Below are 27,888 nucleotides of genomic sequence, written 5' to 3'. Positions count from 1 at the left end.
TCCTTTAACTGGCAGAGAACGGGGAGCCAGTGAGTGTCTCTGAGAAAGGGTGACAAATGATGTGCCTGGAACTTCTCTAACCATGGCTTTGAGCGAGGTGTGCATGGGCAGGGGAGAAGCTCGAGGCAGGAGACCAGTGAGAATGCTGAGGCTGGCACTTAGGAAGGGCTGGAAGGAACGAAGAGCAGAGGTCACTGCTGTGGACCAGTCAACAGGAATTTAGAGATTCCAAGAGCTTTATAAATATGGATGCTTGTGTTCTGCCCCCAGAGATTCTATCTCATTGGTGCAGGTGGGCCCTGGGCAGCCATGGTTATGGAAGTTCCCCAGGTGGGGCTAATATGCAGCCACAATGAGAACACTGCTCAAGCCACCCCCTCATTTACCGCGGGGGCTAGTGAGGACCCTAGGAGTGAAAGGGCTGAACCCAAGGCTCCGCGTCTGGGACCCCAGAATCCTGATGTTAAAGCTAGCATTCTTTTTTCAGCAACACAGTTCTGCAGCTGAGGTCCTGGTAAGAGGGAGAAAGAATAAAGAGCACTGAGATTTGGTGGGGAAGAACAATTTACAGCGCAGAGGAAGAAGAAATGTAGCAAAGGAGACGAAGGAACAAAGGGGCAAGATGAGGCGGAGGGAGGAAGGGAGGTGGGGAGATCATGAACACTGTTGCAGGCTGCAAAGCGGTAAAGCAGGCCTGCTGAAAGGCCTTTGGGATTGGCCGTTGAGAGGTCACTGGTCACTGAGAGGTCTGTGACCATGGGGAGGTCACTGGTCATCGGGAGGCAGCATAGCTCGGTGATCAGAATTCCAGAGCCAGACTGCCTGAGAGGCATTTATGGATATGTGAGCACATTGTGTGCCTCCGCTAGCTTCCCAGCTTCAGGACCTTGGATATGTCCATCGGTGTCTCTATGCCTCAGGTATCTCAACTGTAAAATGCATACAATGTTAGTACTTGCCCATAGGGTTGTCAGGAGGTAACATGAGCTAATACTGTACATGTAAAGCACTTGGAATGGTGCGTGGCACAGTGTGTGTGTGTATATGACCAATACGCATTGACTCTTACTAGTGCTGTTACTGCCACGGGTAATCTTTGAGAAGCAGTTTGAATAAGATGTCGGGGGCAATGTGTCAGATGTCATACATTATGGGACTTCTGTACCTCGTACCTTGCCCCAAATGGTACTTGTACCTCTAAATTAATTTGATTACCACATTTTAGCTGACTTCGTTGGGTCCACTCTCACCATGAAGAACATAACCCCCTGTATTGAAGTGGTGGCATGAGAAATTCTCCTTGTTTCTAGTGTCTTCTGATGGCCTCTCTACCTCGTCACCTGTGGGACCCCATCACTAGAGACTACATATTGGGTAGGGAAGGGGAAAGTGAGCCAGGAGACAGGGAGAGAGGGAAGAAGGAGCGGGGCGGGGGGAGTGGCTTATCACACCCCCTCTCCCCCCAAAGCACTCCCTAGATTACAGACCTCCCCAAATCACAGCAATGAGAGTCAAAGTCCATAAACCACCTGGTCACAAGCAACAGTCAGGGTGTGGAGGTCCTGGGAATCATCCTGTGTGTTATGCAGGTGGTCTGGCCACTGGGTGTCACTCTTAGTCTGTACTCATGTGGTATCAGGTTTCTGAAGAAGGTCTAGCATTTGCTGGTGTCCTTCCTCTTCCCATGGTCTCCCTCCCTGTGCTAGTATATTACTCCCTAAAGAGTACATTCATTCATTCATTAATTCATCCATCCATCCATTCATTCATTCATCCACTCATCCATCCAACCATCCATCCATCCATCCATCCTCCCTCCCTCCCATCCATCCATCATCCGTCCATGCATCCATCCAACTGTATTTATTTAACCAGATTGGGACAATTAAGAGTGAAATTTCACAGAAGCTGTTTTGTGAGACAGGTTTGGTCTGTGCCTCTGACACACGGGAAAGGGATCCTGTTTTTCCAAGGAGGCAAAGTTGAGGGTTTCCTTTTTTTAACAGCACATATTTCATTATCAGCTACCTAGTTTCACAGCAACAGCAGCTGGAAAACCAGTTCTTAAAACGTGGGGGCAGGCATTCTGTCTAAATAGACATGGTATTTGTTTTGGCCAGAGTGCCTTTAGAGATTTAAAAGCTTCTGATGGTGACAGAATGCCAGACCATTCTTTTCTTTTGATTTTGTGTTTTTAAAGAGTATTTGGTGGGGCGCCTGGGTGGCGCAGTCGGTTAAGCGTCCGACTTCAGCCAGGTCACGATCTCACGGTCCGCGGTCCGTGAGTTCGAGCCCCGCGTCAGGCTCTGGGCTGATGGCTCGGAGCCTGGAGCCTGTTTCCGATTCTGTGTCTCCCTCTCTCTCTGCCCCTCCCCTGTTCATGCTCTGTCTCTCTCTGTCCCAAAAATAAATAAAAAAAAATAAAATAAAATAAAGAGTATTTGGTGTGTGTGTGTGTGTGTGTGTGTGTGTGTGTGTGTGTGTTGAGGGAAAAATGTCTTTAGATATAACTGAAGACCCTTTTTACTCCTTCTGACTTTTGCCTTCTGGTCCTGATTCTTACCCCAGGGGCAGACTCTATTTGAATTTGATATGTATCCTCCCAGTCCTTATTCTGGTACATTTTAGGAATAGATGTTCCCTTGCAAAAACAACAACAACAACATACTAGAGTTTTGTGTATTTAAAAATGTATATAAATGGTTTTTTTTTCCTGTAACTGGCCTTTTTTTCAGTTGATAGGGTAAATTTAGGATATTCACATTATAGTAGATATAGTTCATTTCACCAAAGTGTTACTTAAAGGAAATGTATACATTGAAATGTGTAAATTAAAAAGTAAGCAAAACTGAAAAATTAATGCATTCAGTATCAGATAAAAGAATATAAGAGTAAAGCCAGTATTTCATAGTATTAGAAGTTTGAAAAATTCTGTTTCTTACATCCCCTTTTTTATAGTCCATATTGTTTATCTCTGCCTTTTTTTTATTAAAGAATTTTAAAAAAATATTTATTTATTTTTGTGAGAGAGACAGAGTATGAGTGGGGGAGAGGCAGAGAGAGAGGGAGACACAGAATCTGAAGCAGTTTCCAGGCTCTGAGCTGTCTGCATAGAGCCCAACTTGGGGCTCAAACACGAACCGTGAGATCATGACCTGAGCCGAAGTCAGACACTTAACTGACTGAGCCACCCAGGTGTCCCTATAATTCCATTTCTTGTGGCATCTATTTTTGCTGATGATAAGTTTGCTGTTAATCTCACAGCCATTTCTTGGCAGGTAGGCACCTTTTTTTCTCATTTTTTTAAGGTTATTCTTACTAATGTTTTGTACTATGATATACCTAGGTGTGATTTTTCTGTTACATATTTATCGCAAGGTGTCCACTCCCTTGTTCACATCATGTATCTTTTAGTAGTTATTTCATTGGAGATCTGTGAGTTGTAACTACTCTCAGTCTTCAGTCCTTGTTTGTCTTAAATATACTTAAAATATACTTGTGAATGATAATTTAGCTGAGTATAGAATAGCCTTCAAAGTGGAGGGGAAAATAGCTATTAATATAAAATTTCAAATCTGTTTTGCCAGGGTTTTGTCCATTTTATTAATCCTCGGAAACAATTTTTCTGATGTTGACCATCTATTGTTTGTTTTCTATTTCACTAATTTCACATTTACCTTTATTATTTTCTTCTACTTTATTTGTTTTTATTTCATTAATTTATGCCCTTATCTTTTCTGTTTAACTTTCATCCTGTAAATCGAACAGTCAAGTAATAGATCGTTGAACCCAGAAAGAAGGATTAGGAGAAATGGGAAACATGAAAAGACCAATAACCCTAAAGAAATGGAAGTCATGTTAAAATTTTTATTATTTTTATTTATTTTGCTTAGGACGTGGTGTACTTCTTCAATTTGAAGACTCATGTCTTTCTTCAATTCTGGAAAATTCTCAGTCATTCTCCCTTTGAATATTGCCTCTCTCTCATTCTTTTTAGTCTCTCTTCCGGAATATTCCTATCAGAGGTATGTTGGACTTGCCATTCTATCCTCAATCTCGCTTAATCGGTTCTTTTCCATTTTTCATCTTTTTGTTCTTCTAGGTGCATTCTGGGTGATTTCCTCAGAACCATCTTCAGTTTCACTAAATCTCTCCTCTGCTGAGACTAAACCTGCCGTTTAACTCAACTCATGTCGTCCTAAGTGTCCATGCCTTTATTTTCATGTCTAGAATTTGTATTTTGCTATTTTTCACATATACTTGTTGCTACTGACCAGGTTCATATTTTCTCTGTAGCTTCTATTCAGTCTTTTATTTCATCATGTTAACCATGCCTATTATAAATTACTCTTTAGGGTGTTGCTATTTCTAGCTTTTGTAGTGTTCATTTACCTATTTGTGCACCTGCTGGCACTCATTGTCCATAGCTCATTTCCTTGTGTTTGTATTTTTGGTTATGTGAACGAATTCCCAACATTTTAAAACATGGTCTCTGCATGAAGCTGGACTGAAGAAAACATCCCAGTAGAGCAGTTTTGGCATTTGTTTTCCTTGAAAACTTAAGAACTCAAGGAAACTCAAGGTCCAGAGCTGGTTTTTCAATGTTAAGCTCTCTGACTCTGATACCTCCATTGTACAGTGTAATTCAGAGCCCACACCTTCTAATGGTGTGAGTCCAGGTGTTTGATTTTTTCCAGAGACTCACACAGATGGAAAGTGTGTTGTTGGTAGGCAAGTTTTCCCATCTCCTCTTTACAGAAGTTGTAGTTCTTCCAGACTTCAGGCTCAAAGGGAGCTCAAAGCTATGTAGGGAGCTCAATTCAGCTTCCCAGCTTCACATAGACCCAAAGTCACATCTCCTGTCCCTGTGTGGCATTATAAGGTGAGCCCCAACTCTGAGGGCAAGTATCCCAGCTGAGAACCCCTGGGGTCTCTGGGCCATCTGCTCTGGCTTCTCAACTTGACTTTGGTTTCTCCTTTTGTTTCTGGCTCCCAGGCATTTCCTTTGCTTCCTTTCAGGTTAAAGAATGTATGAGAATATTCATCCACATCACGTTTTATCTAGGATTTGTCTGTGTATGTGGGTGAGAGTTGCCCCCTGTGGAGCAGCTCAGCCTGCCCTATTTCTAGAAGTCCTACCATTCTAACCCAATTTCCATGCCAGGGAAACCCTAATGTAATTTGTGAGGCGTCTTGGACTCTTTCTAAATAGCTGGGACTCAGGCCATTAGCAGATCAGCTATGAGGCAACAGGCACACAGGCAGAAGATCACAGTTTCTGTCTCAGCTTGACCGCTTTCTAGCTGTGTCATTCTGAGCATGTTGCTAAATGAAATAGCGAGTTCAGGAAATCCTGTGTAAAATGTAAGGGTTCTACAGAGATTTGAAATCCTGTAATTTTTTTTTTTTTTTTTTTAACCTCAGCTAAGTTTAGTTGTAGATTTCAGCTAGGTGCTCTTTTGAGGATGGCTGCTCTCATGGTCTGGGAGAATCTGGAAGTCAGGTCAGAGAGGTACAGAGTCAGTAAGTGTCATGGAAAGAGTCCTGGGCCCGGTGTCGGGACAGAGCTTTTGTGCCCGTTCTGCCACGAACTGGTGGTGCCACCTTGAGCCGTTCACGTTAGCTCCTGGCCTTCTCATCACCGGGTTGACCTGAGTTGTGGGGACAAATGTAGGTGGCAGACCACAGCACTCTCATCCCTGCCCCTCCCTCAATTCAACTTGAACTAGAGAAGCTCTTTTTACATCCTGCTGTACCACTTCCTAACCACCGACTTTATTTTTCTGTGTGTCAGTTTCATCCTTTGCAAAAAGTGATAAGAATAGCTCCTGCCTCAGAGGGCAATTGTGTAGACTATATGAGCTCAGACGGTCTGATTCACGATAAGCTCCCCGCCCCCCAACTAGTAGCCGTTATTAACTCTCGGGCCTTCCAAGTTATTTTTGTTTAACAAAATGGATTCTGAGGTTTAAAAAAACCCAGCCTGATTTAGACCTGAAAGAGATCTTAAAAATTGTTCAGGTAGATTCTGGATTGAATTCTTTCCAAAGCACTTCTAGCTTCCACATTCTTTGATTCGATGGCGAATTTCTAGTAAGCAAATTGGTTTTAACAACGAGTTTATACAGCACAGCAAGTATAAGGATCTCTATTATCTGCAGTCACTTCTTGCCGCCCTTGACCTTCCTTCTCCCCACTTCCCATCCACTCTCTGAATGCCACATAGTGCTTTTGTTCTGTGTCGTGAAATGAGATGGCGGCAGTTGTGAAAAGTCCCTCCTGACCATAGTCAAACTTTCTTCATCGCTCCTCTAGATTGTGCCACCCGTCCCTGACAAAGAAATATCTCTTAACGGTCCCTTTTCAACGCTTCCCTTTGGGGGCAACAAATTCCTCTTTCCATTAAAAATGGGCACCGGGTGGTCTCCAAGAAAGGGGAGGGGTCGAGAGAAGGGCCTTTGTTTTTCTCGAGAGATGGAGTTTCAACAGGAGGGGTGTTTTCGTCTCCACTTCGACCTGTTCAGCAGCAGCATAGCTCATCTCTTCACGAGTGCGGTGCTGATAGCTTTTCTTCCTTGGCAGGAGAGGCAAATACCTTATGCAACAATGAGCTGAGGAGTCTGATTTCAGCTGTGGCAAGCGAGTTGGAGGTTTCTCTGTGGCCTTCGCTATATCCTGGGCTGGAGACAGAACGGTTGCGTCTGGGGCCTGGCACCGATCAACATCCATGTCTTTTCTCTCAATGCAGGAACAAGAGCTCCGCCTTTTTCAGCGATGAGGAAAGATGCTCTCTGTGGGTCCTGGGAAGTGACAGGAAAGCTGAGTGTGCCAGCTTCCTCCACACCCTTGCTCATACTGACATAGCGTCTGTCTACCGGCTTAGTGAGTATTTGCTCCTCAGACCCGTTTGAAAGCTCAGCTCAGCGATAGCATGCGAGGTCAACCAGATTGAGCCTTCCCTTCTAATCTTGGAGAAGAAAACTGCCTGAGTTGAGACTGAGGTCTCTCCCCCTAGGGCTGAAGGGGGTCTAGGTCCCCAATGATAAAGGCAGGACGGTAGAAGGTTACAGGTTCTAAGAGGTGATTTCTCCTCTCATTTTATAGATTGGAAATTGAGTTCCTGGTGAATTTGTGCCTGAGCCAGGCCAAGAACCGCCTTTCCCCATTTTCTAGTCAGGACCCTCCCTCCTCTACCACACCGGCCCCAACACAGAATGACATTCGTCTGTTGGGGTGTGTTGGCTTTGGGTGGGGGAGGGACCTCAGTGCTGGCAGTTTTCATCAGTTTCTGCATGACTGATTGAGCGAACGACTGCCACTCCTTTTCCTTATTTTGGAAAGGCCCGCTGCTCTGTGTCAGGAAGGACGTTCACCCTTTGACAGTGGTTTGAGTGGTTTGAGTGGTTCTCCCATCTCTTCAGTGCTGGTGATATTGTGTCCACCCCTGTGTGGCCAGGTCAGATGGGGCACAGTTCATGGGCCCAGGACAGAGAATCTGCCGAGGGAACACACAGGCCCGCTCCCTGGAGCAGAGGTGGGCATTAGAATCTTTCACCATGCACAAGGAGCACTTGTGAGGAGCACCTAGCCCAGGCATCTGCATCAGCCCTGGCAGAACTTTCTTGCCACAAACAGATCACATCCCCTACCAGGCTGGACCAGGAAGCTGAAGCTGTGGACGTTGTCTGGCAGGGGTTGCTGAGGTCCGACAATCCAGGACTACTTCGGGTCTGCCTTCAGCAGGGGCAGGCCACAGACTTGGATCTAAGGGATCTACCAACCGTTGATCCAATGATTGGGAGAGATCTAGGAGCAGGTCCCAGGTAGCCGATTGCCTCCTATCTAAAGAGCGAGAGTGCCTCTCTGTTGGATGCAGGGCAGAGCCTAGTGGTTATAAGGGTTTCCACTGTCACCAAGGCAACCAGCAGAGGGGCATCCTGTTGGTAAATTCCAGCTTCCTCAAGTCCTGTGCCCCAGGAAGGAGTGCCTGTGGGTACTTCTTCCTCCCAGAGGGAGCATCTTTTTGCAACTCACGCACCATTTGTGTTCTTGGTGGCCCTGGACTGGAGAGATATGGCTGCAGTGAGACTCTCATGTGCTCTCAACGTCAGGAAGGGCCAGGGCACAACGGTAGCTCTCCAGAGCCCGGTTCCCTATCTCTCCCACATTTGGTCATGGGGCCTTCTACCCTTCAGAGCTTACAGATCTCAAGTATGGACAACGACTCTCACAGAGAGTGGTAGGCAGAGGCTTGACTTGGTGGAGGGCCTGCTGTCCTCAAAGTTCATTGGAGAGCACAGAGTGAGGGCACAGGCAGCTGTTGTTTCTCTGCCAGGAAGAGTTAGAATCTTATTTCCAGAAGCCCCTGTCCCATGGAGACGAACCTGGTCTTCGCTTCCACAGTTGTACCATGACTGCTTTTGCTAAGAGAGTTAAGTTCTTTGCTGCCAAACTCAAGGTGCCTTCTTGGTTCTCGACCAGCCTTCTTCCACTTTTGTGACGTCAGGCGATGGTCCCACAGGCACCTTGGTCTCTGTGTCTCTTTTCTCTCGGACTGTGCCTTTCCAATCTCCTTCACTGCCTCCCACCTGTCGGGAGATGCTGGTGTTTCTCTGGCTCATTCACAAACTCCCCTCCCCCAGCTGCTTTGCTTTCTTGTCCAAACACTTCTCCTAGGGCCTGGGCCCATTCCTTGGGAGGGGCTGTGGGTCCTCAATCTGTATTTGCAAGTCTCAACTTTTTTCTTTGGCTACAGATCTACTTCATTCTCAGCCTAGAGCCCCTGCGAGTACCTCAGACTCAAAATATCTAAATGCTGTGCTCAAGACTGTTCCTTCTACCTCATCCCATGAGGTTACATGAGGACCAAAACCAGGACGCTCAGTGGCCTCTTCACTCTAGTTGCTTCATTAGTCACCCTTGGTCACCTAGTCCCGCGTCCCATCGTACATACTGGATCAATGACTATTGAGAAGATGAACGATGAACGAATGGAGGAAGGAAGAAGGAAGGGTGTCCACGTGGCATGATGCCACATGCCACAAAGTGCGCCATCCTTGGGAGTTTTGATCATGGCTCTGTTGTCATCTGCCTGGGAGATTTGGGCCTTTAGATTTTGTCATCCTCCCCATTCCCACACCTCCTAGAAGAGAGCTCGTGTTTCTAGCTTCTCCACTTTTCTTTTCTGGCTCTGGGTCTTATTTCTACCTCAGTGCCCAACCGTGAAGTGAGTGGCTTAAACAAGATGCTCTCCAGGTCCCTACAGCTCTTAAGCTGATGATAAAGGAGAAGATTCTGCCCAGTTTCTTAGAGAAATTTAAACACAAAGGGCCCTGAGGGGACCATGGGTCGGGGGTATATACCTGCAGGCCTAGGCATGGTGGCCTATTCTGATCTAACACCAGGTCTGTCTTTCCTCTCTATCCAGGTGGGTTTGAATCCATCCAGAATCTTCCAAACGATCTAAGTGGTGAGTAGAGATCATGCCGAACCTGACCTCCGGTCCTTCAGAACAGCCTCCTGCCCTCTTGCCAGGAGCTGGCCACCACAGTGGCAGGTGCTTAGGGTTGCCCAACTCTGCCTGTCCCTTACAGCGTCCCAGCCTGAAGGCTTCAAGGAGGCCAGGACTGGTAGAGCCTGGGAGGAGCATCAGGCCGTGGGCTCCAGACAGTCCAGCAGTTCCGAGGACTCCAGCCTGGAGGAGGAGCTCCTCTCAGCAGCCTCAGACAGCTATCACTTGCCAGAGCCCGATGACCTCGATGACCCAGAACTGCTCGTGGACCTAAACACTGGTCAGGAAGAGGAGGAGGCTGAGAATTTCGCCCCCATGCTGGCGTTTCTGGATCACGAGGGCTACGCTGACCACTTTAGGAGCCTCTACGACTCCTCCTTCTCTTTCCTCACGTCTTCCTTTTACAGCTTCTCTGAGGAGGACGAACTTGTGGCCTACCTGGAGGCCTCAAGGAAGTGGGCCAAGAGGAACCACATGACCTGGGCCCATGCCCGGCTCTGCTTCCTCCTGGGCCGGCTGAGCGTCAGGAGGGTCAAACTCTCTCAGGCCAGGGTGTACTTTGAGGAGGCTATGTACATCCTCGATGGGGCATTTGAGGACCTATCCTTGGTGGCTGCTCTGTACATCAATCTGGCTGCCATCTACCTGAGGCAGAGGCTGAGGCATAAAGGCTCAGCCCTGCTGGAAAAGGCAGGTGCCCTGTTGGCCTGCCTGCCTGACCGTGAGTCCAGCACCAAGAATGAGCTTGACGTTGTGGCCTATGTGCTACGCCAGGGGATTGTGGCTGGCAGCTGTGTTCTGGAGGCCAGGGCCTGCTTCCTGGCCATCCGATTGCTTCTGGACCTAGGCCGGCATGAGGAGGTCCTGCCCTTTGCCGAGCGTCTGCAACTCCTCTCTGGACACCCTCCTGACCTGGATGCCGTGGCCACCGTCTTGAGTTTTCTGTACGATAAGAAATATCTTCCACACCTTGCGGTGGCCTCTGTCCAGCAACGTGGTACCCAGAGTGCCCAAGGGATGTCCCTTCCAATTTGGCAGGTCTACCTGGTTCTCCAGAACACCGCCAAGCTCCTTGGAGTTCCCTCTTTAAGCTGGGGTGAAGTTTCTGCCCTGGCCTGCCCAGCGCTCAGGCAGGCGCTGGTTGCCTGTGAAGAGCAGGCCAGTCGGAGCACCCAGAGGGCCCTGTGTCTCATCCTGTCCAAAGTGTACCTCCAACACAGGTCTCCTGATGGCGCCATCCACTACCTGAGCCAGGCCTTGGTGCTAGGGCAGCTGCTGGGTGAGCAGGAGGCCTTCGAGTCTTCCCTGTGCCTGGCGTGGGCTTATCTCGTAGCCAGCCAGGCAAAGAAGGCGTTGGACATTCTTGAGCCGCTGCTATACTCTCAGAAGGAGATGGAGAGCATCACCCAAAAGGGGGTGGTCCATAACCTCCTGGGCCTTGCACTTCAAGGTGAAGGCCGGGTGAACAGGGCAGCCAAGAACTATCTCCGGGCTTTGAACAGAGCTCAGGAAATGGGGAACGTGCGTAACCAGGCGGTGACTTTGGCCAATCTTGGCCACCTGACTCTTAAGTCCTGGGCTCGGCAACCAGCCAAGGACTATCTCCTGCGGGCCGTCCGACTCTATTCTGAACTCCAGACCAGCGTGGAGACAGACATGGAATTAGTACAGGTGCTTCTCTGGTTGGCCCAAATCCTGGTGTCTGGACGTCAGCTGGCCAGTGGCCGCCTTTGTTACGAAATGGCATTGCTGTTGGGCTTAAGGCATCGGCACCTAAAGAGTGAGTATGTCCCACACTGTTGCACGCTTCAGAGAAAAGTGTTCGATCACGTTTTGCCCTCGTCCTATCTCAAGTGATCTCATTCATGTCCCTGCTTTATGTTCAGGTCAGCTTCAGGTCACCAAATCCCTCTGCCATTTCTACAGCTCTGTATCCCCAAACCCTGAAGCATGCATCACCTACCATGAGCACTGGCTGGCCCTAGCTCAGCAACTCAGGGACCGAGAGATGGAGGGGAGGCTGTTGGAGTCCCTCGGGCAGCTCTATCGGAACCTGAACACGGCCAGGTGAGTCTGGGCTCGGGGACAGTCCTGGAAACAGCTTACCTTCCTTGAGGAGAAGCAGCACTCTTTTCCTCAGGACGTGAAGTTCACATGCACATTCGAACAAGTTCTCTAATCTCTCTGTACCTCAGCCTCCTCGTCAAAGATGAGAACGGTGGCATAGACCTTATAGTATTAAAAAAAAAAGTTTACTTATTTATTTTAAGACACAGAGAACAGGGGAAGGGCAGAGAGAGAGGGAGACAGAATCCGAAGCAGGCTCCAGGCTCCGAGCTGTCAGCATAGAGCCCGAGGCGAGGCTCAAACTCACAAACCGCGAGATTATGACCTGAGCCGAAGTCCGAGGCTTGACCGACGGAGCCACCCGGGTGCCCCAAGGGGGCCTAATTTAGAGAGGTGGCAGTGATACAGGACTGGACCCCTCAGGAGGTCTTGGTTACCTGTGGACAATGGGTAATAGAGAAAGGACACAAAGTAAGTCAATCCACTGGTGGGGGGAGGGTGGGTAAAATTTGACAGTAAAAACATTTGATTTGCAACCTTACCTTTAAAATGCATCTGGAAGTGATGGACCTAAGTTTATTTTCACCTTTCAGTTAAGAGACTTAGGTTAGAATTGCAACCATGCAATAAGTCATAGAATAAACAGCAAAAGAACTGTTGACTTTTAGCTCAATTGTGTGCACAAGATTGCATAACAGCTTGATGGAATATCCTTTGTTTTGCGATTGACTTTTCAGCCCTCTCTTAAAAAGCCTCCTCTTTGCAAAAATACACCAAACCTTAACTGTTTTACCCCAAAGCTTCTTTTAACCCCTTGACCTTTGAATCATTCTCACGTGAAGCATCCTGCTATCTTCTGCTGGTTTTCTCTTCTCTCACGTCCACACTGGGTCCAATTGGCCTACTCCTCATTCACCAGCGGTGTGGCTGGCTGTTCTGCTTTCCAGCAGGCCTTTAATTGATTCCATTACATTCTGCATGGTTTGCAAGAGATCTGACTTCATTTTGCAACAGATTAGCAGTGTGGCGTTGTACTCATAATTATGAATGACATCTAAAATACAGCAGGGATAATTGCCAGTGTTGAGCAGAGAGAGAGGTGGTTGGGGAGAAGCTAATTGAATGACAAACGTTGCTTCTCTAGGCAACATGGCAACCTGGGGCATCAGGGCAACCAGATCACTAATAGTCAGATAATAATCTCTCTCTGTTCCCCTCCCTCTGTCTCCCTCTCTCTCATCCTTTTCCTCTCTTGCAAGAATCGGGTGTCCTCTAAACCTCCCACCATCTTTGCCTTCAGTTCTAGGACAGGAGGTTTGGATCCTTGCAGCGTGTGAGGGGACAGGAGGTGTGGCCCAGAGCGACACCGCTTCCATTCCAGGACGCCCCATGAAGGTCCTTTTAGTGAGGAGTGGATTTTTGGCGGTCCTCATTCTATCATTCTGGAAGTTGATCCAGATGGGGATCTTTTAATCCTCATATTCTAGAATTCTAATCTCTGAGATTCTGATCTGTACAACTCCCTTTCTTCTGCTTTACCACTAATGTGAGTGATACGAAGAAGTTTAGGAAGTGCCTTAGGTGTTAGAGGAAACCCCTGCAAACATAAGGTCATCATCCCTTTGCAGAAAGCTCAGTTCGTCAAGGAGAACGTGCTACAATGCTATATTTATTTAGCAGATATAAATTACCTACTCCTGCAAGGCACTTAACAGACACAGAGAAACAGGTATTTGCATACACCTTGAGGTGGTTACTGTAATTTAGCTCTAAACTTCCTGGTAACTGAAGTAAAAAGGGGAAAGCCACAGGAGGTTCTCATTGTCTGATTAAAAAAAATAAACAAATGTGTCTGTTGGAGCAAATGCTTTTCTGGCACTTGTTTCTAGGAGGCCCTTATTAAGTGGGTCTTGATGTATGGACAGAGTTCTTCCCCGAAACTCTCCCTGTGGGATTTCCGTACTCATGACGCTCAAAGGCAGGAAGCGTTCCTGGGTGAAGATGGCAGGCATCTGCAGGGGAGGGTTTGGAGGGAAAGAAGAGGAGGGTTGGGGAAGACTTCATGAAGGTGGTAGCGTGTGAAGAAGGTCTTGAGGGATTGGTAAGATTTTGGAAAGCGGAGGAGGGGAAGAGAATAGGATTTGGGGCCGTGGGGATTGCGGGAGCAGTGGGAAGGGGGGACCCATCTGGAAGACACTGTGTAGGTTTGATGAAGTTTGGTGTTCAAGTGGATATGGGTAGTAAGGGAGAGAGAGGCCTTCAGCCTGTCCCCTAGGAGGGGATGCGGAGGTGCGCTGGGGTGGGGAGGGCCTCCGGACTGGCACAGCGGGCAGCCATAATGAAAATGGTGGCCGGAATAGTAGCTAAAGGCCTTCACGGCGAGCATGCAGCGTTTACCAAGATACGTGTAATCTCAGGATAACTGCACAAATGTCCACAAAGACCTGTGGGAACTGAGAACGAAGGAAGCCAAGTAATTTGAAGCTGCGCAGTCGGGGTTGATACCCAGGTTGAGTCTAGCACAGGGGTTGGCCAACTTTTTGTTAAAGGTCAGACAGGAAACGTTTTAGGCGTGGTGGCCATGTGGTCCCGGTCACGACGACGCTGAGGTTGCATTGCCTTGTGAAAACGGCCGTAGACTACGTGTGGGAGGGAGTGCGGCTGGGTTCACTGAGATTTGGTTTACAAAAGCAGGAGAAGGCTGCATTGGCTCATGAGCCATAGTGTGCCAACCCCCGGTCTAGAGTCCATATTCGTAACCACTCTGTATGTATTCTGCCTGTTTGGTCAGCAATTCCCCCCCCTCCCCAGATAAACTGTTAGTGTGGATGGCTATAGCGTGAAGGCTCCAGGAGTTGTATGGATGAGCAGGGCCTCACTGTTCATCTGGTCTGACCCCTGCCTGCTCCAGAGAGTCCAGGCTGCTGACCCACTTGGTTTCACCGGTAGTAGCTCAGATCCCGGATTCCTCCATTTACGGTGGTTTTACTGCCTCATGCTCCCTTTCTACTCATGTCAATTCCTCCTATTCGAAAGGTTTTCTCTAGGGTTTAGAGGTGGAGGATGGTAGGTGAGGGCGTACAGACGGAGAAAGCTGCGGCCCAGCCTTTGGGTGTTTGCCTTGGAATACTTTGCTGTCCCTTTGTCCAGGACTGTCAGGGTCTTGCTATCTCTGCCTCCAGGGTGACAGCTACAAGACCTAGTGTTTCCAGTCTCTCAGTGGGCAGGGCCCTTGGGCATCTTGTTTTCTGTCTTCAGGTGACATAGTATAGACTGTGCCTTGTACTGAACCAGGTGGGATCCATGGGAATTTTGAGGCTCTATTGAACCCAGCCGACAAATATTCACTGGGCGTTTATTATAGCCCAAAAACCTGACGGAGAGCTATAGTCCCTGAGCTCACAATGCTTATAGTTCAAGATATTGACAATATTCACATACGTATTTGCCGAAGGTATCCTATAAATTGTGGTAAGGGCCACCAAGGATGTGCATGTTATTTTTAGAAAGAAGACATGCCTGTATGCAACAAGTCTTCCTGAAGTAATTCTTTGCGTGTGGATAGAATAGTCGCCGGAAGTCAGTATTCCTTATTCTTATTCTTATGTTTCTTACTCCTGTGGAATGAACAGAGAAACGCTTCGCCATTTGGTTTTCGGTGTAACTAATACAACCAACCACTAACATTTCTGTAACCCTGAACGAGGGAGGCACTGCTCTCACTGACGTGTCATGTGATCACGAGGCTGGGACGTACATCACCACCCCTACTTTGGCAGGTGAGGAAACCTTGTTCGAGGCTGGAAGTAGATTACGCTCTTCCCAAACTTCTAGGTCATTAAAGGAGTTAAAAAAAAGCAGAAGCCCTCCCATGTGCTGATTTCTGAGCCCGAGACTGAGCGCTGCTTGAGGGTGTGTGTGGGGTTCTGGAGTCAGATTGTCAGGGTTAGACTCTGGTTTAAACAACGTCTATTACCTGGTCCCTGTCACTTACCCTTTCTGAAACTTATTTTTCCCTATTTGTAAAGTGGATATAATACCGGGACTAGCTGCGTAGGGCTGTTTTGATGATTAAATGAGATAAGGCATGTCAGGTGATCAATAAATGTCAGGGAATTATTACTGTCACGTATTACAAGACCAAACAGCAGAGGGCTCAACCTAAAGCTTTAGAAATGAACAGTGCCAACTTGGACAAATTAAAAAAAAAACCCTCTGAGTTTCTTTATTTGCACAATGGGCTAAGATCCCTCATGGCTTAATGTTTCTGAGGTTTAAATGACAGAATGGACATTAAAATTCATATCCCGACACCTGGCATGGGTCAACCCTCGGTGAGTGGCCGGTCTTATTGTGGAAACAGGGCAGGACCAATGAGTGGAGGCTGAGCCAGAGGCCAGACACTCATTCAGGCAGGGCAGGGATCTGGAAAGCCCCAGCAGGGGATGGAAAGAGGAAGTCTGGGAATGCAGGTGCATGAGAGTCACTTGGCTACAAGTTCATGGTTGATGTCCAGGTGGGAAGGAAGGAACAAGGACTCAGCTGTAGAGAATGAACTTCAGGGGCAGGAAAAATGGGAAACAGAGGACTCAAGATTGGAGAGGAGGAGAGATACCCAGGCAAAGCCTTGGCAATAGGTGGCCCGGAAGAGCATGATGCTCGGGATCAAGGCTGATTGGATGCTGTCCCACCACCCAGGCTCCTTACTTCTTTTGATTTGGGAGCTAAGCCACACCTAGGGGCTGCAGGTAGTAGCTGATGGAACTGGAATGCTGGGCCATTCCAGGCCAAGCCAGTGGCTCATCAAGTGAGTGATGGAGCACAGCCACTGGCATAGGCAAACAACTGGGCAGTGATGGGTGACAGGATAGGACCAAGGAGGCTGGAAACCACCTTCCACTTTCAGACCTTCGGGCACTTGTTTTCACTGGGAGTCACAGATCAGGTGTACGTCTTGGAGGGAGGCAGTGGTCTCTGGGAAACCGTGTATGCACGAGGAGTCTTCATGGTGCTGTGTGAGCAGTTAGGTTTCTGTAAGTCCTGCCTTCCCCTGTGGGGTGTTTCTTGGAGAGAAATCCTGACGGCTCATCCACAGTCATAGTGAGCTCGGAGAGAAAAGGTCTGAGAAGCAAAGTTCCATTCCTCTTCTGCGATCGGCTTCTTTGTAATAACCCACGTCTTGCTCCCTGGGGGTCTGGAGAAAACAACCATAGCTTAAGGGTCTCCCAGGAGAGCAAACAGTAATAAACAAAAACAGAGGAGGGAATAGGAGGATGAGATGTAGGAGTCCTGTCTTCGTCAACTGTTCCAGTGGGAGTGGGGAGAGCGGCGCTTGGAAACTCTGCTTGAGGTCTGGGGTGGGGGGTGCGGGGCGGGTGAGAGAAGATAGGGCCCCCATTTATCTAGCTCAGCCAGGCAGGCTGGTGACCCGCTCAGCACTATGTGCAGCTTCTCAGCTCACAGCCATGAGAATGTCACAGTCTGACATTCTAATACTTGAGAGAGGGTGGCCTGTGCCCATCCTGAATGCCCTATCAAGAGCTGGGAAGTGGGGGAAAACCTGAGTTCTTTCGTTCTTTCTTCTCAGGAGTTGCAAGGGCCAAATGCCTGGCACTTTCTCCAGAAGGCCAGTAGCTGCCTCGTTGCCAACACGAATCAGGGCCTTGTTAGTCAAAGGCAATGCTTGTTTTCATCACTGTGCACAATGATGAGATGGTAACCATGTTTGATGAGGACCTCCTAACTGTGCATACACTTGGTTGATGATGATCCGTGTTTCTAGAAGGATCTTTATGGTTTGGAGTAGTTGTTTTCAGATTTTGATGTGCGTGGACATAACCCCTGGGTTATTAGGGTGTGTTAGGGTGCACCTGGGTGCATTAGGAATCCAGATTCGGAGCTTGCACCTGCCATGATTTGGACTTAGTGAGTCTGAGGTAGCTCTAGGAGTCTGTATTCTTTAAAAAAATTTTTTTTAATGTTTATTTATTTTTGAGACAGAGAGAGACAGAGCATGAATGGGCGAGGGTCAGAGAGAGGGAGACACAGAATCTGAAACAGGGTCCAGGCTCTGAACTGTCAGCACAGAGCCTGACGCGGGGCTCGAGCTCACGGAGCGCGAGATCACGACCTGAGCTGAAGTCGGACGCTTAACCGACTGAGCCACCCAGGCGCCCCTAGGAGTCTGTATTCTTTTTTTTATTTTTTATTTTATTTTATTTTTTTTTATTTAAAAAAAAATTTTTTTTTCAACGTTTTTTATTTATTTTTGGGACAGAGAGAGACAGAGCATGAACGGGGGAGGGGCAGAGAGAGAGGGAGACACAGAATCGGAAACAGGCTCCGAGCCATCAGCCCAGAGCCCGACGTGGGGCTCGAACTCACGGACCGCGAGATCGTGACCTGGCTGAAGTTGGACGCTTAACCGACTGCGCCACCCAGGCGCCCCTCTGTATTCTTAATAAACTCCCAGATAATGCTGCTGCAGGAGGGCCATGAGTCTCAGAGGAATGTGGGTGCTGTGAAATGAGTTCTGGGCCAGGACTCAGGAGAAGGGAGTTTTGGCCTTGGAGTTTCCCCCAATGTGTTGTGCAATCTTGTGCAAATTACTTCCCACTCTTGGCCTGTTTCCTCTATAACATAAGGGACTGGGCTGGATCTCCAAGTTTCAACCCAGGTTACACAGTGAAGTCACTATCGAGCCTTGACTAAATCCTCCCACAGTGTCCCAGGCTAGCATGGCATGTCAACACCTTGGGGTCACTTTGCCTGTGTATGTGTGTTTAAAAAGCTTCTGGGCGATAATTGCTGCTGGAATGGAGAAATACTATCTAGATGATGCCCCGTGTTCCTTCTTGTTCTAGAATTCCGAATCTGTGCCACACTACATAGCCTGTGCGTCACTTCTTCTTTAGTCCCTGTCATGGGGGAAGAGTTTCGGATGTAAGACAATTTTCCAGATAATTCGAGTCCTCCGATAAACACCAACCTTTTAAGACTTTTTGCCCTTGTTCGATTTTTCTTCTCAAACAAAACATCTAAATTTTTTTTTAAAGCATCTAAATCTTTTTGATGATGTAAAGTTACCACTGTGCTCATTCATTCGTGCTTTTATTTAATAAATATGTGTTTGGTATCCACTGTGTGTTAGGTGCTTACGGCAAAAAATGTTACAGTGTAACATCCGAAAGATGGATGTGGGCCATGGGCCATGATAATGACTCTGATAACTAACCTGTGAATATTCATCACTGTTACACTGTTTCTCCATCCCAGCATTCCAGCTTCACCATCTCACTGAATCCTCCCAATAACCCTCAGAGGCAGGTACAATGACACCCCCATTTTACAGATGGGAAAACTAAGGCACAGAAAGCTTCTATACTTTCTCAAGTTCACACAGATGTTTGAAGCTGAGCCAGGCCTCTGATCTCTCCGTGTGATCAGGGACAATCTGGTCCTGGACAATCTGGAGGGTCGCTCCCTCCCAGAGCCTCAGTTTCTTCCTGTGCTGAGTGACTCCGAGGCCCCTTTGAGGGGGCCCTTGACTCACACCTAATGGTTCCATGTCTGCCCGCTCCCCCAACCCAGGTCTCTCAGGAGATCTCTCACCTGCATCAAGGAGAGCCTGCGTATCTTCATCGACCTGGGGGCGAAAGACAAGGCTGCCGAGGCCTGGCTCGGAGCTGGACGACTCCACTACCTCATGCAGGAAGATGATCTGGTGGAGCTGTACCTGCAGGTAGGTCTCCTGCAGAGCTCACCTGCCCCCTTGGGTCATCTGGGGAGACAGCGTACCCTCCAAAGCGACCAGCTGGAGAGAGGTGATGTCCATGCTGAGCCCTGGGAGGGAGGGGTGACGCTGGGATGTTCCCTGGACACAAGATGGAGCCCAGAGTGGTCTGGTGACAGGTGGCCGGTCCCTGAGTCCCATATGGACGTGTGGGCTCTCAAAGAATGTGGCAGGAGAGCCGCTCATCTGTCGTGTCACGATCGATCTCCGCTAATCTCAACACAAACCTTGACTTCCGGGGTTTTGCGACAATATGAGGCGAGGTTGATGAGTGCAGGGTGTTAACGTTATTGTCCTCTTCCAGTCTTTTTGTTTGCATCCCTTTAATGCCTGAGATATGGGATAGTGTAGTGATGAAAGGCCGGGGCTTTGCAGGCAGACAGCCTGGAATCCAGTCACAGAGCCATCAAGTATGGACCACGTGACCTTGGCCTGGCTGCACTGGCCACATCACAGGGCCTCGGTTTCTTCATGGGTAAACCCCATCTCTAAGGGTAAGGATTATGTGTGTCACTTGCGTAGGAAATGCATATACAAAGCAAGCATTTACTAAATGCTTGGGACTTAGTGAATTCTTAATAAATGGCATTTTATTATTATTATTATCATCATCATTGCTATTATCTGCACAGTGCCGACATTATGATGGTATACATCATTTGTTTCATTGGAAACATGTCATTTAGCTTTTCTTCCTTCCCTTTTCTTATTTTTCTCCCTTTTTATTCCCCTTATTACTTAAACTCACACAGTCACTTCCGCCGAGACTTAATGATGGTTATGTTAACAGTGAGTGCATGCTCACTGTGCAAACACATCACATGCCTGCTGTAGTTTAACCCTCATTCCGAATACAGCAGGAGTGTCTACTCCAGTTCCCATTTCACGGATGTGGCTCAATGAGGCTGAGTAACTTGCCCAAGGGGATACGGCTGGTAAGCTGTGAAAACTGCCCACGGGCCGTGTGACACAAAGCCTTCACTCTCAGCCTCCATGCTCTCCTGCCATGGGACTTTAGAGCTGGAAGCTTTTTCAGAGAGCAGACAATTCGGCCTTGCTTTCACTCTCCAGGACATGAGGCCCAGGGGCGGCTGTCTGGGGTGTGCATTTGCTCGGCTGGCAGAGCCCCCTGATTCCCGGATTCTGTCTCCCCACCTGTTTCTCTGTGCAGCAAGGCAATAACAATTACTGCCGGGTCTTCCCCAGGGACCCATTGGCCAGCCCTGGTCTCAGGCCCACGCAACCCCAGACCTGATTTTCTGCAGAGTTGTTCTCAACCTCAGGCCCTCTGAGTTCCCATAGCTGGGCTGCAGATGCTGTGGTACATTCTTCAGCTTCCTCACTATGTTTTGTTTACATGCAATGTGGAATCACTGGTTAGAGATAGAGAGGTCGTGGGCGCTAGGGGAAGGGTATCAGGCTGGAAGACACTAGCATTTCTTTGGCAGTAACTATTATGTAAATGTAGAGAGTTTTCCTTATTCTTTCTGAGCCTCGGTTTTTCCGTCTGCAAAGTGTAGGTGTTGGATGAGATCGCTGTTTTCCAAACTCCAGTCATTTGTGTATGAAGTTAATGGTTTTGTCACGTTTATGTATTGCCTGTACTGTTATTATTTTCTTTGACTCAACTTCAGATCAACTCGATTTGATCAATTAGAGCTTTTTACACTAAATCACACTATCTGAAATCACAGATTTGGATGCATTATTCATCTCTCCTAAAACATATTAAAATAAATACTTAACTATTGAAACACAAAATGCTTGTCTCTGTACTGCTAAAAAATCATCTCAAGGGCTCCCCAAGTAATCTCTCATGCCACGACGGGGAAATGGCAGACTAGGGAATCGCAAAGCCTTCTTACCAGCCCCGTGACTGTGGACCACAATTCAACGTTCAGAGGATGTGAGCCGAGAGTTGAACCAGGTGGCCAGGACCTCGCTCCTGCCGGTCCTGTGACCGTTTGGAAGTCTTCTCTGCCTTTGACAGCTGTCTCTGTCCCATCTAGGCAGCCATCCAGAAAGCCCTGAAGTCCGAAGAGCCCTCCCTGGCTCTCAAACTCTATGAAGAAGCGGGCGATGTGTTCTTCAATGGGACCCGCCACAGGCACCGTGCGGTGGAGTATTACCGGGTAAGTCCAGCCAGCCCAGCCAGGCGCTGGCACAAACGTGCCAGGGCCACAAGGCCTGGGGCCCCCTTCCCCTCTCTTCCTGTTATTCCTTTTCCTTTCGTTCCTCATTCAGTGCCTATGTGGTCTTCCTTTCTTCAATCCACAAGCCCCCAAAGAAGGAGTTGATAAATTCTGTCATTCCTAGGCTTGATAAATTATGTTTTCTGGCAAAACACGCCAAAATAATTGCATCTCTTGGGTGAGTGGTGCTTTACGGTTTCTGGCTCACTTGTGTGTTTACCAGAATGTTCCCGGGTACCACTGGGGGCACGGTGGGGAGATGATTGGTCCAGGGATGAACGCATGTGTTTTACTATGTTTTTATTAAGTGGGCATTCAAATACACTTAAAATATTAAACATGTGTAACACCAGCTCATCAAACCCATGAATTCATTATCGCAAAGGATGAGGCAGAGTGTTGGCTCAAAAAATAATTGTAATTAAGTAATCCTGCAGATGCGAAGCAGATGTGTCAAAATCATAATGGTTGTTCGGTGAAGTCTGGAAAGCTTATTATCTTGTTTGACCCTAAAATTTCTCTTATTCATTCGTTTGCTTGTTCAGCTCTTTCTTCAGTCATCAAACATTTATCGAACACCCACTATGTGCTGGGCACTGAGCTAGGGGGGAGGAGAGCGCGGAGTATGTCCCTGACCGTTGAGGTGCGCGTCGTCATATGCACTTCATAGATGAGAGAATTAAGTCGAGAGAGATGAAGTGACCTGCCTAAAATTCGATCTTCATAAAAATAACAGAAATGGCCATTATTGGGCGCTCTCAGACAGCACGCGCGAATTCCACAGACTGCTGCCGGTGCCAAGGGAGCCTGTGAACTGGGACGTGACTAAGTTCCCATGTGGCCCTGAGATAGGTCATCTTCCTTTTCCCCATCTCGGCTTTTCTAGTCTCAGGAGGCCTGGTGACCTTTACAGTTCTCCTACCTCTAGAATCTGGGCAGAGCGACCAAGAGCAAGGACCAGGAGAGCGAGCTGGGCAAAGCCACGCGTGGCGGCCCCCCAACCCCACCAGCACAGTGTAAGCGCCTAGAGTGCGGTCTGTACCGATGATTTTTAGCTAGACTAGGGCTCCATGTGCCTCTGTTCCCAGGCTGGGGCTGTCCCTTTAGCGAGGAGGATGAAGGCAGTGAGAACGGAGCTCCGGGTTTTCAACAAGCTGACGGAGCTGCAGATCAGTCTGGAAGGCTACGAGAAGGCTTTGGAGTTTGCCACTCTGGCGGCCAGACTCAGCACAGTCATAGGTAAGTGATCCGGATGGTCTGGCATGTTGAATGGGCGGGCTAAAAGCTTATCCTATGGTGGTGGGGGGGCGGGGGGGGGATGGATAACAAAGCAGTAACAGCAAAGGCTCTGGAGTCAGACTGTGTGGGTTCAAATCCCGGATCCAACTGTCGGGAGATCTTAGTTGTAAGCAAGCTGCTTAATGTCTATAAGCCTCAAGTGTGTCATAGGGAAATAAGGCTTAAAAATAGCACCCACCTCATGCAGTTGTTATGAAGACCCATGATTATCCACGTAGAACCCGCAGCACAGCGCTTGGTACGTAAGTCCTAGATAAGCATTACCTGTGTCACCCTGATTATCATACCACCATTGGTATTACTGCCCGGTATGGGGTAAATGGTATCCTATCCCCGCACTGGCAGTGCCCCTGTTACCAAGGGCCTCTGCCCTAGATTTTTAATTGGTTGATTGTTAGTCAAAAGCACATTTTTTTCCCTGCAGAATTGAAATGTAGATGAAGGTCAGATTCCCATTAACTTCACTCACTATGGGGCTGAAATAGTTTGCAATTATCACAGAAGCTAGTGGGAAACAATGTGAGCCATCAAAGCAGAAAAAAGGCGGAATAAAAAAAAAAAGATGAAAAAAACCCCACCCTCGTCTTGAATGTTGGTGTTGAGGAAAAGCAGGTTTGATGAGAGAAGGCTTGATTAGATGTAGGGGCAAATGGAGTCTTCAGCGAGGATGCTTGGAGGGACTTCTGGGCATTCTCAAGGGCCTGAGACGTGGATGGCACTGGACTTTATTGTGTCTTAATTGCACTTCAGAGCTCTGTCTCCTTTTCCTACCTTTTTCTTTACTGCAGAAAATCTTATCTGAGTGACCGCTAGCTCGGCAGAGGCCTTGGGAGCCCCAGGCAGCTCCCTCTCTGAGAGTTCTTTCTCCTTCCCTGGGCAGAAGCTGAAAGCAGGCTATATCCACTTTTATGCACTTCCCCATGACTGGATTTTTCCATATCAGAGAATTTTCTCTCCCTTGGATTTTTTCTTTTCTTGCTGGCGTTTGGTTCTTCGAAGCCTAAAAAGTGGTGTTTTTTAGATTGCATCAAAGAGCCACCTTGAAAATATTCCAAAAACACAATGGGAAGCCTTTGTTCTCTTTAAAAGGCCACTTGGTATTAAAGGAGTTGGTTATTAAAACGACAGACCCACCCAAACCCCAAACAACAAATCATAGACCCATTAGAAACCGAGGTTCTAAAGCATGGGTTTAAAAGTGAGCAGGTCTTTGTAGTAATCTGAGACCTGGAGCTGGTGGTAAAGGAGCCAGAGGGTGACTGATGCCAGTGGCAGCCCCCTGGGGCTTCTCTGAAGGGGGAGACTTTCAAGGGAGAAGACGTTTGCACTACAGAGTCATTCGTTGCAAAGAATCCTTAGCCACTGCATCAAGCTAGACTTGCCACCATGTCTCATTACAGGGAATTGGAAATCACTATCTCCCAGAATCTTGAGTTACAGTCACCTCTGTAATAAAGAAAAAGTTTTCTTCAGGAAATCATCCCAGGAAGTCATGACGGGCACACGTGCTCTCATCACTTCCTCCCAGAGCCCCGTGTTGCCTTTCGCGTCACTTACCGCAGGTGTAGTGTTACTTTTGTTTGTGAGATTATTTAAGGGGCATCTGTGTCCTGTGAGGTGAGAAACCTCACGGGGGCAGGGACCTCTTCTGCCCTGTTCCGTATATCCCAAGCACCGCCCCTGATCCCCAGAAGACCTTCAAAAAACAACACAGACTGGGTGCGTGGACGGATGCCATCAGGTGTTGGCTGCACGATCTCTCCCTCAGTCTTCCAATTCCTAGGAGATCAGAAGCAGGAGCTGGTGGCCTTTCACCGCCTGGCTACGGTGTACTATTCCCTGAGCATGTATGAGATGGCTGAAGACTGCTACCTGAAGACTCTGTCCCTCTGCCCACCCTGGCTGCAGAGTCCCAAGGAGGCCCTGTACTATGCGAAGGTATATTATCGCCTGGGCCGACTCACCTTCTACCAGCTGAAGGTAAGAGCCGTCCTGGCGTCAACCCCACTCTTCCCTGACCCTTAGCCTTCAGGGTACAGTTGAGTGGGCCAAGATGGGGAGTCATATCTCACAGGGTGGGGGGGTGGTGGTGACTCATCTGGGAACACGATGGTTCTTTGCTGCTTAGCCCATGGGAGACCTCAAACGTGCTCCTGTCCGCTGAGGAGACGGATCATAGCTCGAGCTACTCTTTCTCCTTGCCCTGCTCTGATTTCCATAGCCGCTTTATCTGTTAGGTACAATGGGCACATGGCCTAGTGCATGTGAGTTCCTCAGGGGCCTATGGACATACACAAGATACAAAAGAGCTGGAGACTCCCACATTAAAATCAAAATCAGTATTTGGGGCGCCTGAGCGGCTCAGTCGGTTAAGTGTCCAACTTGGGCCTCAGGTCATGGTCTCACAGCTCGTGAGTTCGAGCCCTGCTGACAGCTCGGAGCCTGGAGCCTGCTCTGGATTCTGTGTCTCCCTCTCTCTCTGCCCCTAACCCACTCGCATTCTGTCTCTGTCTCTCTCAAAAATAAATAAACATTAAGAAAATTTTTTTAAAAAAATCAACATTGACGTTCAACTGTACGTCTTCAAAATATTATGGATTAACTAGCCAGTTGCAACGCGCTGCTTATAAAGTTCTATACAACTCTAGGACAAATCTGGGTACGTGTTGACATGACTGAGAGAGAGAGGTGGGATCTCCGAATGTAGGCACGCCTCCGTCCTCTCGAGGCCTTAGCCCTGACTCCTGTTTGCTCTGCTGGAGCTGAATTCAGAGCTTGTTTTTCCAGTCACTTCTAGAACTGTATTGGTGGTCTGAAAGTCTCTGCTACAATTCTGGCCCTTGAACTTTGCCCCCAGCATTGGCTTCCCTTTACCAGAGGTCCCTGTCTGCACCAGCACAGCCCTTAATCTCTTAATATTGTTCTGAGTCACGCCTGTGTTTGGCCCCCAGGGGATCCTCAGCGCAGCTCTGCTGTCCGTTTCTTATTTGCCAGAAGTTGTTTCTGGCCTGAATTAATTATTGACTTATGAGGGTTAATGGGAACCAGACTGCCTTTTTGAATCTCACCCAAAGAAGCATCTGTTCCTCATTCGTACCATGCAGGAAGGGACGACGGCGGGGCGGTGGAGATGGCAGAGGCCATCTTGCCTCTGTCCCATAGCTCCCCGGAAGTGGTTCAGGGACACGGTGCAGACAGTCTGACTGACTTGACCAGCGGTTCCAGGGATTGCAAGGGGGGAAGAACTCAACTCAAATTAGCTTATGCAAAAGAGGCAATTTACTGGCTCCAGTAACTGGGAAGTTCAAGGATAAATTTAAGAGTTCCAGGTAGTTCTGGAGGCTGGCGCTCCAATGTCATCATGGATTTCCTCACCTTTTCTTGTATCTCTTGGCTCTGTATGTTTCTGCTTCTCTCTGTTTCTTGGTGTCCTTCCCGTCCAGCTATTGGCAGGTTTACGCCCACGTCTCCAAGGGTGAGGGACATTTTCTCTGTTAGGTTGCACTGAGAGGTCCCAGGGAGTGGCTGGGGTAGGTCACCTTGAGTCATTTAGGAATCCCCGAGGCACTGTGCCCAGGATGCTGCTGCTTCACGATCAGCTGAGCCTAGGTGAGGTGCCACCTGGCGTGGAGGGCTACTGGAGGTAGCAATGTCGCTGGTCCCCCAGGAACCAGGAGAAGGGGGTGGGAACGTACGTGGGGTAGACAGAATCTGGAGTTCTGAGTTCCCGTCACTGCCTCTTGGCCTCCCCTGGAGATGTCTGCTCACTGCTGTCTCTTCTCTGCCCCCATGTCATGGGGTTAGGACGCCCACGATGCCACCGAATACTTCTGGCTGGCCCTGGCAGCGGCGGTCCTGCTGGGTGACCAGGAGCTGCAGGACACCATTAGAAGCAGGTTGGACAACGTCTGCCGGAGCCCCCTGTGGCACAGCAGCCCCTCGGGGCGCTCCTCAGAGAGGGCGCGGTGGCTGAGCGGGGGAGGCCTGGCCCTCTGAGGAGGGCTGTCCTACATCCGACCAGTGGCCATGGCCAGAAGCTGCCTCCCTGCCCTGGGCTCCAGGACACCCATCTGGAAGGTCTGCATCATAACCTGGCCCAGCCCCCTCATCTTACAATGAGACTAGCACCGCCCAGAGGGAGGGGCTCATTTGGGTCGGCCACACCAGGAGTGGATGACAGAGCAGGGACTGGAGGTCTTGGCTTTGTGTCAGGGGTTGTGTCTAGAGCCTTTTCATTGGACTGTGGCCCTTCCCCACACACAGCCTCTGAAACGCACTTTCTCAACACTCCGTTCTAGAGAACATGAGAACCCTTGTCCTGAGGGGGCAACCTCCCGCCCCCCCCCCCCCCCCAGCCGCCATGAGGAAATCAGGCGCTGCTCTGGAGAGAAGGCAAGCAGATTGGACTTTGTTCCCTTCACTGACTGTTCTCAGGGAAAGACCCTCTCCTCTCGCCAGCAGAGAAACTGCAAATTTCTTTCTTTTGCCAGCCAAAGGGGATGTCATTTCTCTTGCTCGCGGGGACTGGCAGGTGGGAATTCACCATGCTCTTAGCTCAAACGACAGCCCCAGGACGGCCAGCTCAACACACAGGGCCTGGGGTCTGATGCGGATCCACCTCTCCCTCCTGCCCGATGCTCTGCTCCTCCGTAACCGCCTGGAAACTCCGGGAGCCTCCCCAAGGGCCAAGGCTTAAACATTGAACACTAAGAAGACGATGACGTAAATTCCTTCGGAAGAGTGTATATTATTAAATATTGCTCATCTACATGTATACACATCAGTCTCCTTTCTAACAGAGAGAGATGAGATGGGAGGCTTGAAGGATGGGTTAAATACCAAGGTGTCATATGGATTTCGGGGTAGCTCCTTGACAAAGCATCTCTATGAGTTGTCTATCACTGCATAAAACACATATGGCGGCTTGAAACATCCATCATCCTACAGTTTCTATAGAGTGTCAGGACCCGGAGTGTGGCTTAGCTGCTGCTAAGGCTACAATGAAGTGGCTCACAAGGCTACAATGA

General features: G+C 48.7%; 1 protein-coding gene across 6 annotated transcripts in view; it reads left to right on the top strand.

Moving 5' to 3' along the window:
• SH3TC2 (SH3 domain and tetratricopeptide repeats 2) overlaps positions 1–27,639 on the top strand; it is a 57,968-nt gene extending 30,329 nt beyond the window's left edge. For 4 of the 6 annotated variants that reach the window (XM_019464373.2, XM_019464370.2, XM_019464372.2 and 1 more), the window contains 9 exons: positions 6,749–6,882; positions 9,428–9,469; positions 9,594–11,291; positions 11,398–11,578; positions 19,169–19,319; positions 21,380–21,502; positions 22,651–22,801; positions 24,630–24,841; positions 26,666–27,639. In XM_019464373.2, coding sequence (XP_019319918.2) covers positions 6,749–6,882; positions 9,428–9,469; positions 9,594–11,291; positions 11,398–11,578; positions 19,169–19,319; positions 21,380–21,502; positions 22,651–22,801; positions 24,630–24,841; positions 26,666–26,857 — 2,884 coding nt within the window. In that variant the 3' untranslated portion in view covers positions 26,858–27,639. The remainder of the gene's footprint in view (positions 1–6,748; positions 6,883–9,427; positions 9,470–9,593; positions 11,292–11,397; positions 11,579–19,168; positions 19,320–21,379; positions 21,503–22,650; positions 22,802–24,629; positions 24,842–26,665) is intronic. The other 2 variants (XM_053907011.1, XM_019464371.2) reach the window with 2 other exon arrangements.
• Positions 27,640–27,888: the final 249 nt, after the last annotated feature.

Source organism: Panthera pardus, unplaced genomic scaffold, assembly GCF_024362965.1.
Source record: "Panthera pardus isolate Hobbes unplaced genomic scaffold, ASM2436296v1 HiC_scaffold_2, whole genome shotgun sequence".
Lineage (NCBI taxonomy): Eukaryota > Metazoa > Chordata > Mammalia > Carnivora > Felidae > Panthera > Panthera pardus.
Note: the sequence above shows the minus strand (reverse complement) of the source record. Positions and strands in the feature narration are given on the sequence as shown.